The sequence below is a fragment of the Elephas maximus genome, chromosome 1, assembly GCF_024166365.1.
Source record: "Elephas maximus indicus isolate mEleMax1 chromosome 1, mEleMax1 primary haplotype, whole genome shotgun sequence".
Lineage (NCBI taxonomy): Eukaryota > Metazoa > Chordata > Mammalia > Proboscidea > Elephantidae > Elephas > Elephas maximus.
This window is the reverse complement of record NC_064819.1, coordinates 95,837,097-95,848,521: the sequence shown is the minus strand read 5'-3', so window position 1 is coordinate 95,848,521 and position 11,425 is coordinate 95,837,097. Positions and strand designations below refer to the sequence as shown.

The window sequence follows — 11,425 nt, the reverse complement described above, 5'->3', positions numbered from 1 at the left end:
GATGCAGGAGCAGCTTGTAAGAAACCACCAACTTGGTCTATCAGAGAGCTGCTGAGCACTCAGTACATGCATTAGAAAGTAATACTCTATACTTCACAGAGCAATCCTTAGACTAAATATGTTCTCTGTCTTGAATTTAAAGGCAATTTAAGATGACACAAAAAAATCCATAATAATTTGATTTTAAAAGTAGGCTTATGTTTGGAAAAAGTGCTACATCTGTTGCTTTGAGTCTTTTTAACATTGAGAATGCATTTCCCACTGTATGCATTACTAGGGTAGGCGGTCTGGGGTCCTCTGATGAATACAGACTTAGAGCAGAAGTCTATATTCTCTGTAACGTGATGCACTAAAAAGGTTAAGCCATGTTTGGTTGAGGACTGCTTATAGTATCCAAAGAGGGGTTTAATGTTTATTTCATTGTAGTTTTAATTTTTAATTCTCATATTAATTTATTACCAGTAAAATGTTATAACATACTCATAATGAATTATCTGTTGAATCCATGCTGTCTCAATACGGGTTCTATAACCCCAGAATTCTGGGTCTGTTCATCCTTGACTAACTAAAGATGATGTTCTCAGACCTACAAGAATAAAGGTACCAAATGAATATGGGGAAGCCCAATGAAATACGGCAAATTCAGAAGAGGTCCACTTTCAACTGGCTGCCTTCTCAAATAATTAGGATGTCCTCATTTTCACATTTTTCTTTTTACCTAAGTGTAAACAACAGTAATTTCTTCATTAACACCTACTCTTTATCCAAACCCTCAAGCAAAAACAATGGCAAAATTGACAGGGTAATTTTTTTATATACTCTTAAAAGAAAACAGACAATAACAGTGGGTTTTGATTATTTATGGCGTTAAGGACCGGTGAACATGGCTGGATGCCCCATGAAAGAAGCTATGCACGGAATCAGAGAGCAGAGCAATTACTTTTCATTAACATCCTCTTGGGAAGCTGAGGGTGTGTCCCAGAATCAGCTTTCTGGGGCTAAAGAAATAGACAGCTACTTGTTCTAAGGCACACTTTTAGGTCAGATCAGGAACCCTGTGGGGGTAAAAGAAAAAGTTATCCCAGGTTGCTGACCCCTCTTTATTTATATCCCAGGAAAGAAAAATTATGGTGAGAACAAAGTCTTAGTCTGATTGAAAAAAAAAAAAAAAAAAAGAACAGTTTTTCTGGGCTTCCTTCACCAATGCAGCAAAGTGTTGCTCATTTCCTGCCCTCACCCAAGGGCTGTGTTTGAAAGAGAAATTCAGGCCTTGAGACTTCTCCCCAGAATGTCCTAATTACAGTGTGCCCAGTCAGTGTCACAAGGCAGTGAAGGGAATTAATATCTGTCTGCAATCCACCCTCTGAATGTTTTTGTAGCAATCTACCCCCTGAAGAAAAACGAAGCAGAAATATTACCTGTTTTATCGAGCACCTTGTTGAACTAAAATGAAAGAAAGAGGATGTTTTCAGTCATTAAAAACACCTTAGATAATTAGATAAACTTTCCCATTCTGTCCCCAGTCGCCCTGATCCTGTCATTAGGAAATAAGACAGGGCTGGTTGGAGACTAAAAAAAAAGTTTGGAGACTAAGCCATCACTAATAACCCCCCTGCAAAAGCCTGAGTACTGAAGACCCCCTGCATCTGGCTGAGATAAGATCACATCCTGGGGATTCCTCTCTCCTTAAACACCAGCTTAGCTCCTCGGCCATCTATTTCTGTGGTCTCCAGAATTCTCAGTCCCTTATCATGGAAGATGGATGAGTGAGACAAGGGAGGTTGAGTCTCAGCCACCCCCTGATGGTCCCTTACCTTTCTTGCTTCTCTTATGCATGAAGATGCCCACTCCAAGGATGATGAATCCCAGCACAAAGCCCCCGACTCCGGTCAGCATTTTGTTTTTGGCAGAATGAGACTGTGCCTCTGGGAAGAACAGACCCTGCATCAGTCTTAGCTCCATCTGAGTACCCACTCAGGTCCTGTCTGAGATATTCGAGTGTGATGTAGAATGCTATCGTGAGGGCAGTAGTCTTTGGAGAAGGACTAAATTTGGAACCCTAAAGGACCCCTAAGTTCTAGAGCTTAGGGCGGTGACTTCATCAAGGGGACAAACACTGATTTCTGGTAGCTGCCTCTCAAAATAACTCGGGATAGTTAAAAGGCTGAGGGAAGAGGACCATTCTCATGTGTGAGGGTCATGCAGGAAGGGGCCTGAGGTCCCTATATTTTCTGACAAGAGGGGAGAACTGTGAATCCTCAGGATCCCCCAGGTCAGGGACATGCAAGTCTTCACTGCCTCCAGCTCAGAACCACAGTCAGGGTTTGTACAGGAGAAAGATGTGGTAGGCGTGACTCAGTATATAGAGACATGAGACACCATGAGCGGACCCCAAAGCCAGAGCATCCCCTGCTCTGTAGAACATGGGGCCCAGCAGAGCCATAGGGGAGTCACTCACTCCACTCCACAGTGACAGGACTGTCCAGGCTGGGGTGCTCCACATGGCAGGTGTAGACGTCGCCCTGCTGGGGGGTCATTTCCAGCATCACCAGGATCTGGAAAGTCCAGTCTCCATTACGGATCAGGTCGGTGGACACAATCCCAGCTGTTTCCTCCTGTCCATTTCGGAACCACCGGATTTCAATGCTGCCTGGATAGAAATCTGTCACGTGGCAGACAAGCAGGTTGTGGTGCTGCAGGGGCCCCTTCCTGGAGGGGGACACGTTCACTTTAGGCTGGACTATAAGCACGGAACAAAAACAAACAAAAAGGCAATGGCACTTGAGGTTATTATTTCTTAGACATTTTCATTATGGAATTTACTTCTAGATATTTACAATACAAATGACTTAATTCCCCCAAAAATTCATTGCTGTTAATTCTGACCTCATAGTGACCCTACAGGACACAGAAGAGCTGCCCCCATAGGGAGTTCAAGGAGCACTGGGTAGATATGAACTGCCAACCTTTTGGTTGTCAGCCAAACTCTTAATCACTGTGCCACTAAAGTTTCCATAATCAGGCTAGTAAATAAGGGTAGTATTGAAAAAAAGACAGAAGTAGACATTCAAATGGAATATGCATGATTTTGAACTACATAATAAAGATTGAGAAGAACAGGAGAGAGATAAAGTCAGCACTCTGTGGAAGACTTAGCAAAAATTTTAACTATAAGCCAATAACTAATAGTCTTTGGACAAAGAATGTTTAACCACGTGTGAAAGTACCTATATTTTCAATGCTCTATCTTAATGAAAATAATTTGTTGAAATTTAGATATGCTTGGACAATGATATTCTTTTGGTCTATCAGTCTAATAACTTCATTTTAAAGAAAAATAAAAAGGAAGTAAAGTAAGTTTGACATGACTTATTCTTTAAATATCCTGTATATTTTCTGATTTTTCCCTTACAAAAAAACCACACAAATTTTCTGTATTTATCCCCTAACCCAATATTCTGAGCCCCTGGGTGTCTGGTTAGTAGGAATTCCAGCACTTTACCAAGTTTCTTCTCTGTAGTTATGTCTTCTCGGGTTCCTCGAGGGTTGTCACAAACAGTTAGGTATACTTGTACCTAAAGCTCTCTGTCCTTGGTGTCCTCTCTTCTCCTTATACAGCTCTGCTGCTCTTAGAATGATGTCCATACTGATGTCTACTTCCTGTGATCTCCTAACACCCAATGCAGTTACTTGTTTTTGGCCTCTGCCATCTCTAGGGGCAGAAAAGTTCCATTCACCCCTAGAGAAAGCCCATTCACAGAGATTCTCTGTCCTTAATAACTCAGTTTTTTGCTCTCTATCTCCCAGAGAACACAAATATCCTGAGGTGGGGCTGGGTCAGGTAAAAGCATAGTCTTGAACTATTCACACACCCATTGCTTCCACTGATATTTTGCCCTCTGCCCAGATTTGTCAAAACTGCCAGCCTTCTTTACGCAAAGTGATTTCCTTTTAGGGACACCTTGTGTCTCACCCTACTTCAATCACCTTTATACAGTCATAGTCCATCAGACAGTTCAACACTATCTCAATCCCAATTGTGAATTCGGTTTAAATTTGGTCCCATAGGACTTGTGGCCCCATGTAAATCAGGGGCTATCCCTGGGCACATTTTAAGATCCCAGAACATTCCACCATAGGTACTTTGCCATGAGTACACCACCGACCTCTTGGGAGCACTGGAGCTATCTAGAAGCCAGGTAGTCTCATCTCTGACCCAGCTCAAAATACGTTTCACAAAAGCAGAATATTCCTATTTACTCTAAGACCACCTCGTCTAATGCCCACAAACCATCTGCTCAATTACTTCTAGAACTTAATTGGGCATCCATACTAGAATTGCCACAACTCCCATCCCCCTTTCCTCACCCACCTTTCCATGTTCTCCCTCATTCAAATTCATGCCCTTATGACTATTTACAACAATAACAGTCTCTGACTTGATATCCCTAAATCCAGTCTTTCCTCCCCCCAACTCATTTCACACTCTTCTGAAAACTCAGCCCTGACCTTGTCATTTTCCTAGATTAAAAAAATCTTCAGTGCCTGACAACACTCACATGGCTACATGGGAATAACTAATGAGATAATTCAAATTACATGCTTTCAGACCTCGCCATCCCTTGAATCTGAATCTATGGGCAGTAGGTTTGAGGAATCTGTGCTTAAAGAAGATCTCCAGGAGATTCCGGTGAGCAGAGCTGGGCTGGGGACTCACTGGCCTAGAAGATAAACTCAAACTCTGTAGGCTGGCATCCAGAGCTCTCTGCAATCTGGAGCTGGTTATCATTAAAGACAATGGTGCCACGTACAATTTTCGTGTCCCTACAAATTACTGGTAAGGCCCTCAACAGTTTTTGCCAATCCTATTGTTAGAGTACCTCTTTCACCTAACTGGAGCCCTGGTGACAGTGGTTAAGAGCTCAGCTGCTAACCAAAAGGTCAGCAGTTCGAATCCAACAGCTACTCCTTGGAAACCCAACGGTGCAGTTCTACTCTGTCCCATAGGGTTGCTATGAGTCGGAATTGACTTCATGACATCGGATTTTTGGTTCTGGCTCACCTAATTACCTCAGCAACTTTCCTAAACACATGTCGCTCTCCTAATTCCTAATCAATTTGCCCCCCATCTCAGTCTTAGCAGATGACTTTGCCTTCTGCCTTTCTGAGAAAGAAGTGGTCAAAAGGTGTAACCTTAGACAGCTTCCACCTGCCCCACCCTTCATCTTTTCTCTTTTCTCTGTGACAAGGGTCCTTGTTTTTGTTCGGTTTCCTCAGGTTGGTGCACCTAGTCTCCCCTTCTACAAGCTAACAGGAAGAAATTAATATTCTTCTCTCCCATCCTTGAAAGGTCTTTTTGACCCTGCAGGCACCTTCACACTCAGGTTTCCTGAAAGAACAGTACAATTCAGCTCCAAAGCTACTCCGTGCCAGTGCTGGGGAATCAAACAGGAATAAAATGTTATCTCAGCCTCTGAGAAGCTTATGCTCCACCCTCATCCTCATCCCCCCTAACTTCTCACCTCCCACTCACTTCTCAGCCCACTGTGGTTCAGCTCCTGCTCTCACTGCTGCAGTCAACCTGCCCTCCTCAAGGTCTCCCTGATTCCCAAACCCACATTTCAAGTTGTATTTACATGAACTTCCTAAGTTTTCTACCACTGTCTACTGTGCCCTCTTGGTTAACCCTCTACCTCAGCTTCTGTGGCTGCTCTCTGTGTGGACTCTCCTAACACTCCTCCTTTACTTTTTGGTTGCCTTCACAGGCCTTTCTCTCTTAGCCAGCATCACAAATGTCATGGTCCTGGGATTCAGTCCTTTGTTCTCTTCTTTTCTCACTGGATTTCCTCTCCCTAGACAATCTTATCAGAGTATCTTATCCGGTCCAGACCCTTCTCCCCAGCTCCAGACCCTTTACTGTAACTGTCTATTACACAGTCCACCTGGGTGTCCCTCAAGCATCTCAAACCCAACAGACCCCAAAGCGAAGGCACTATCTTCCCTCACACGTGTTTCCTCCCTACATCGTCTATTTTGCTTGGAAGGTACCACCATCATCTTCCACAACACAAATCTGGAAGATATCCATGTCTTCTCACCTCAGTTAACCAGCTGGTCCTGCCCCCTCTCCCCTGGACAAGTACTAAGACTCCAGGCTAGTTCCCCTCCCTCATCATCCCCCGACCCAAAATCCTGCCGGCTTGACCGAAGGCTCAACTTTCGCGAGGCGGCCCCGCTCGCCCCGCGATCTCTCCGCTGACCCCACTGACCCCGCGGCCCCCGTGAGCCAGGCCCGCGGACGGAGACCCTCCCGCCGCCGCCCTTCCGCGGCCGCAGCCTCACTCACCTCGGCGCTTCCGGACAACGGGCTCCTCTAGCTCGTAGTTGTGTCTGCACACCCTGTCCACCTCTGCCCGTCTTATCTCCACGTAGTCCTTCTGGCTGTTCCAGTACTTGGCGATCCGCCGCCCCAGCTCCGACACCGCCACGTACTCCCCCACGTCGCTATCGAAGCGCACCAACTCCTCTCGGTTAAGGACATACTCGTGGATGTAACGCTGCGTCCCGTTAAACGCGTAGCAGTCGTGCCGTGACTGGAGCAGGTAATTCTCTGCGGAGAGAGGGCGGCGCTGAGGCGGCGGCGCTCCAAGCCCGCCCCCGGGCCCGAGGCCCTCGGCCTGAGGAGAGCGGCCGCCCCCAGGCGGAGTCTTCCCGCCTCGCCGCCCCGTGCGCCTCGCGCCGCCCTCCCGCCGGTCTCAGACCCGAAGCCGCCCTGGGCCGGCGGCATGAGAGCGCTGACCCTGCGCGCCACGGTCTCCCCGTCCGGGTGCCTCCGGGCCCAGTAGCCGTGTTTGTAGTCGTGGTGTTCCTCTCCTCTCTTTTTCTTTCTTATATGTAGTTGTACAAGTCCAAAACCAAAAAACCAAACTCAGTGCCATGGAGTTGATTCATAGCGACTCTATGGGACAGAGTAGAACTGTCCCTAAGAGTTTCCAAGGAGCGCCTGGCAGATTTGAACTGCCGATCTCTTGGTTAGCAGCTGTAACACTTAACCGGTACGCCACCAGGGTCTCCTGTACAAGTCCACACCCAAAACCAAACCCAACCCACTGCGGTCGGGTTGATTCCAACTCATAGCGACTCCCCAAATGAACTATGTGCCTGGAATATAAGAGGAAACTCTAACATGTTTATTAAAAGTGTTTTTAAATAGGAAGCTGTGTTAATTCGTTAAACATAATATTACACATTTAAATACCAGGTCCACTTTATCACACAACTTCTGAGACCACATTTAATGTGTGGTGGAGCTAGGGATGTTTTCCAAATAGGACACTCACCTGCTTTTCACCATATCAGGCAAGGACTAAATTAGAGGTAGTGGGAAAGATTGAAGCCAAACCTGAGGAAGCCAAAACCCCATATGAAGCTCCGCAGCCAACTCTAACCTTAAATATTGAGAAGTCTTTCTGAGGATATTATTAGGCCTGGAGTTTCCAGGAGAAAGAAGGGCTGGTTGTGGGTAATCTGGCCGCTAACTCTGTCATCACAGTGATGGCTGGAATAAATTTGGTTCATGTGGTGACTTCAGTTCTACCTCACTGCTTCATGTGCCCCCCAACCAGAAGTGGCACAACTGGTGTGACTAGCCTCAGGGACCACCATAAATAAAAGCCTCTAGTCTACAGGTCAGTGCTAAGGCAAGATCCCAGTTCTTGGCTCAGACAGCCCACCCTGCCTCCTCTCCTGGTGCCTTGTGCCCCAGTCCCTTGAACTCCCAACCCCCTCAGACTGCCCCTTCCCACCCAACTGTCCTAGCTCTGAATGTGTGTCCTGTCATTTTAATAGGTTATTCCTCACTTTCCCTCCCCATTTACCAATCAGGGAACATTTCTGTCAGTCCAGAAAAGCAATTGAAACTTTTTACAAAAGCAACATTCCTTTTTTGTTTTCAGATGCAATGTTACCTGCAAAGTAGACGTAAACGATGAGTGTATTTTTTTTGACAATTTAAAATTTTCATGTTTTATGTCTGTATGAGGAGCCCTGGTGATGCAGTAGTGAAGTGCTCAGCTGCAAACCGAAAGGTCAGTGGTTGGAAAGCATCAGCCGCTCCATAGAAGAAAGATGTGGCAGTCTGCTTCCCTAATGATTACAGCCTTGGAAACCCTATGGGGCAGTTCTACTCTGTCCTATAAAGTAGCTGTAAGTTGGAATGGACTCTACTGGAATGGGTTTTTTTGGGTATGTGTATATGAGAAACCTAGACTGTGTGGAACCTTTGAAGCAACTCTGAGTTGCCCAGTGCACAGTTTGAAAAGTATTGACCTAAGCAAAATCATCTCTCATTCAAAACAGGATATATTTTTAAAAATAATTGTAGGAGAATATAGTGGAGGCAGTATGATGTGAGAAAAAGAACACATTACAGGTATGGTTTCAAGTCCCAGCTCTACCACTTGTTACAATGTGATCTTGGACAAGTAACAACCTGTCTAAGTCTCCATTTCTTGAAATGTAAAATAGCAATACTACCATTTACTGCTGTGAGAATTGGATAAGTTAACTTATGTAAAGCATGTAGCATTGTATCTGACGCTGCTCCGTATACTTTAGTCCCTTCCCCTTTTCAATGTAGGATCTGTTTTAATATGTGCAAGATTCTAAGGAAATACCTAGGATGGAGGGACCAGCTCAGCCCACAGGCTGCTAGAAAATCGCCCCCGGAGTTGCCATTTGGACCAGATCTTAGTGGTTGAAAAGCTTTTGTTGACTATCTGCTGACTAGATCTTCCCACCTCTCATTTTTCTAATGCTTTTACGTAGGAGATAAAAATGACAAAAAGGGTAAAAATGACAAAAAGCTCAAATCTACAATGAGCTTCTCTAATAGCCAAGCTGTTATGATGGGGAGGGCTTGGGACTATGGCCCTAACACCCTGGGATAGTGAGTTTGGTGATGAGGGAATCTCAGACATAACAGCTCATTCTGAAAGTCTGTCAGAGCTAAAAAGATGTAGCCTCCAAAAGTTTGGTTTTTTGAGCCCCCATAGGCTACATTATCACTTCATACTCATTAGGGGTCATCTCAACTAAGCTTTTCTCCTCTGGTCCCTTTAAGCTAAAGGCTGTTCTCCCTGCCTTTTCTCTTCTGTCCCTTTGAGGCTGGGAATCAGAAAAGTGCAAAGGGAATTGTAGAAACTTCCCTGCCTACTCTATCCACATTCTCCTGTGACTCCAGCTTCTCCTGCAGGTTTTTACTGAGTGTTTGTTCTGGTAACCTACCTTCAATCCATTTTACATACCTATACATTCTCATCTAATTCTTCCTACAGATCTTAGTCCACCCTTTGCCTTTCCAGTACTTCCCTCTCCCACCATCACAGGCACCACTCTGCTCTCTGTTCATTCCACCTATGGGATGATCATGACTCCCACCACTGCCCATTATTCTGCAGACCAGCCCTTCCTATGAGATCCAGGTGCTGCATCCCCTCATCACCTGTTGAACATTATTCTTTATCATCCAACCACATCTTCAGGCTCCTCCTTTCCCAGCCTCATCCCTCTCTAATTTCCAGGATTCTGAAGGCACAGCCTGCACAGCTGAGCTGTTCTGCTAGTTAGTCCCCAGCACCCCTCTGTGACTAACATCTGCTAGGTTCCCTCCCATTACAGCAAACTGGTGGGGCTTGAGGGCTGTATTCAGGAGATTCAAATGAAGACAGTGTGTCTTAGGGAAGGGCACAGAGGGGCCTAAAACAGGTTCTAGGAAAGAAAAAGTGAGGGTTAGTGAGAAACCAAGATGATCTACTTTCTAGCCCTGCTTCTCATGGTGTTGGGTATAAATGTGGACTAGAAAGTTAAGAAGCACCCTGACAGACACAGAGTCCTGGCAGTTGTAATACTCAGCTATTCACAGTGAGGCAGCAGGAGGAAGAAGTCTCTCCCTTGGTACTCCTTCCTTGGCCCTCTGGTGATCTACCCTCAGTCCTTTTCATATATCCACAAAATTTCATTTCATTCTTCCTACAAATCTCAGTTAGCCCTAAAAAAATACTCTGATCAAGTCCTGGAAAGGCTGGGAGAATGACCTTCAACAAGAATGTGGCCAGGGACTGGAACCACCGCCTGTCTCTCCACCTTCCTCCCCCTCTTACCATCACTGTCCAAGGGGTTCAGGCTCCTGCTCTGCCCTAGAGAATGAAGGCCCTCTCCCTGAGCACTGCATTGGCTGGGTTGGCCTGAGAGCCAGGACATCTCAGCCAGTGGCTTTCTATATGAGTCCCCTCAAGGTTGTGATGCAGAAGGGAAGATGCCTGAGAGGCTGACCTCCTTCTGGAAATCGTGCTCCTCCAAATCCCAGACCTCTAGTCTCTATTTCCTACAACAGATAGCCATACTGACTCCTTGGCAGTATCTCTTCTTCCCTGCTCATTGTGCCTGTGTTCCTGAGAGAACTCTTGTAGGCCGGCAGGAGAGCATCAGTGGGAGAGCCTGATTCTCTAGCTGGGAAGGAAAGACCCTGAGCTATGGCAGGCACCCCCACAGCCTGTCTCAGTCTGGGCCATTACAGGGAAGGGGCCCTGGGAGTTGAGTCAGGCTCTTCAGGAATTGCTGCTCTGCACTTACCTGGAGTGGTCCTGCCCTGGACCTTGGGATTGCTCAGCACCATCAGTAACACTGTCTGAGCCGCTGTCCAGAGGGCCTCAGGGACCTGCAACGCCATCGTGGAGCTGGAAAAGAATGGAGAGGTGGCAAGTCTTGCCTTCAGGGAAGGACTCACTAAATGGAGGCCCCTTCTGAAATATCAAAGGCCATGAACCAAAACAGTTTCTTGTGTCCCCTGAGATTGGACAAACCCCGAGAAAGGAGCCAATGAGCACTGAGCTTGATATGACTCATCACTCACTGGGCAGAAGCTTAGTATGAAAGAGCTGACAATTTAAGTGTATGATGCACTTAAGATGATAGAGGGCAGTGAATCTCATTCTTGAGCAATTGGGCAGATCATGAGGTCTTGGCAGATTACATGTTTTCCTTGCTCTGAAGCAGATCTCAAATATTCTGGTGGCCCATGTATGGAGATTATCATTCCCGCCAGCCCTGTCACCCCTCATTCCCACAGAACATAGTCTGGGATGGAGCAAGTGCAATCTCACTTTGTAAAAGATCATTTGGTGGCATAATTTATAGAGAGATTAGACTACCCACATCAGACCTCACCGTGAGCCCTGGAGGCTGTCTACCTTCCTCTGCTTAAGGGGGTGTTTAGGATTAGCTCCCATGCGTATTCTCTTTCTCCCAGAGGTCTGTTAGTCCTGAAAGGTGCAGGAGATCCAGGGTCCTTATATAGGACTGTCATCAGGATCAGCATGGCCCAGTCCAGGGACCTTACGTATGGGAGCAAGGACATGCCAGTTGT

At 46.1% G+C, this 11,425-nt stretch overlaps 1 protein-coding gene across 1 annotated transcript; it reads right to left on the bottom strand.

The window, feature by feature from the left end:
* Positions 1-612: 612 nt before the first annotated feature.
* On the bottom strand, positions 613-10,806 carry LOC126079054 (HLA class II histocompatibility antigen, DP beta 1 chain-like). The gene is made up of 6 exons (XM_049889958.1): positions 10,633-10,806; positions 6,347-6,610; positions 2,459-2,740; positions 1,815-1,925; positions 1,419-1,443; positions 613-1,055 (listed from the first exon to the last, which is right to left on the bottom strand). Exons 1-5 carry the CDS (start codon positions 10,727-10,729, stop codon positions 1,424-1,426), a joined length of 774 nt encoding a protein of 257 aa, XP_049745915.1. The 5' UTR covers positions 10,730-10,806; the 3' UTR covers positions 613-1,055; positions 1,419-1,423.
* Positions 10,807-11,425: the final 619 nt, after the last annotated feature.

Excerpts from the sequence above, each read along its gene's own strand:
- LOC126079054 (XM_049889958.1), bottom strand. The coding sequence starts at position 10,729 with ATGGCGTTGCAGGTCCCTGAGGCCCTCTGGACAGCGGCTCAGACAGTG. Across the intron at positions 6,611-10,632 it reads CCAGGGCAGGACCACTCCAG|AGAATTACCTGCTCCAGTCA; the intron begins GTAAGTGCAGAG and ends CTCTCTCCGCAG. Across the intron at positions 2,741-6,346 it reads CGTTGTCCGGAAGCGCCGAG|TCCAGCCTAAAGTGAACGTG; the intron begins GTGAGTGAGGCT and ends CCGTGCTTATAG.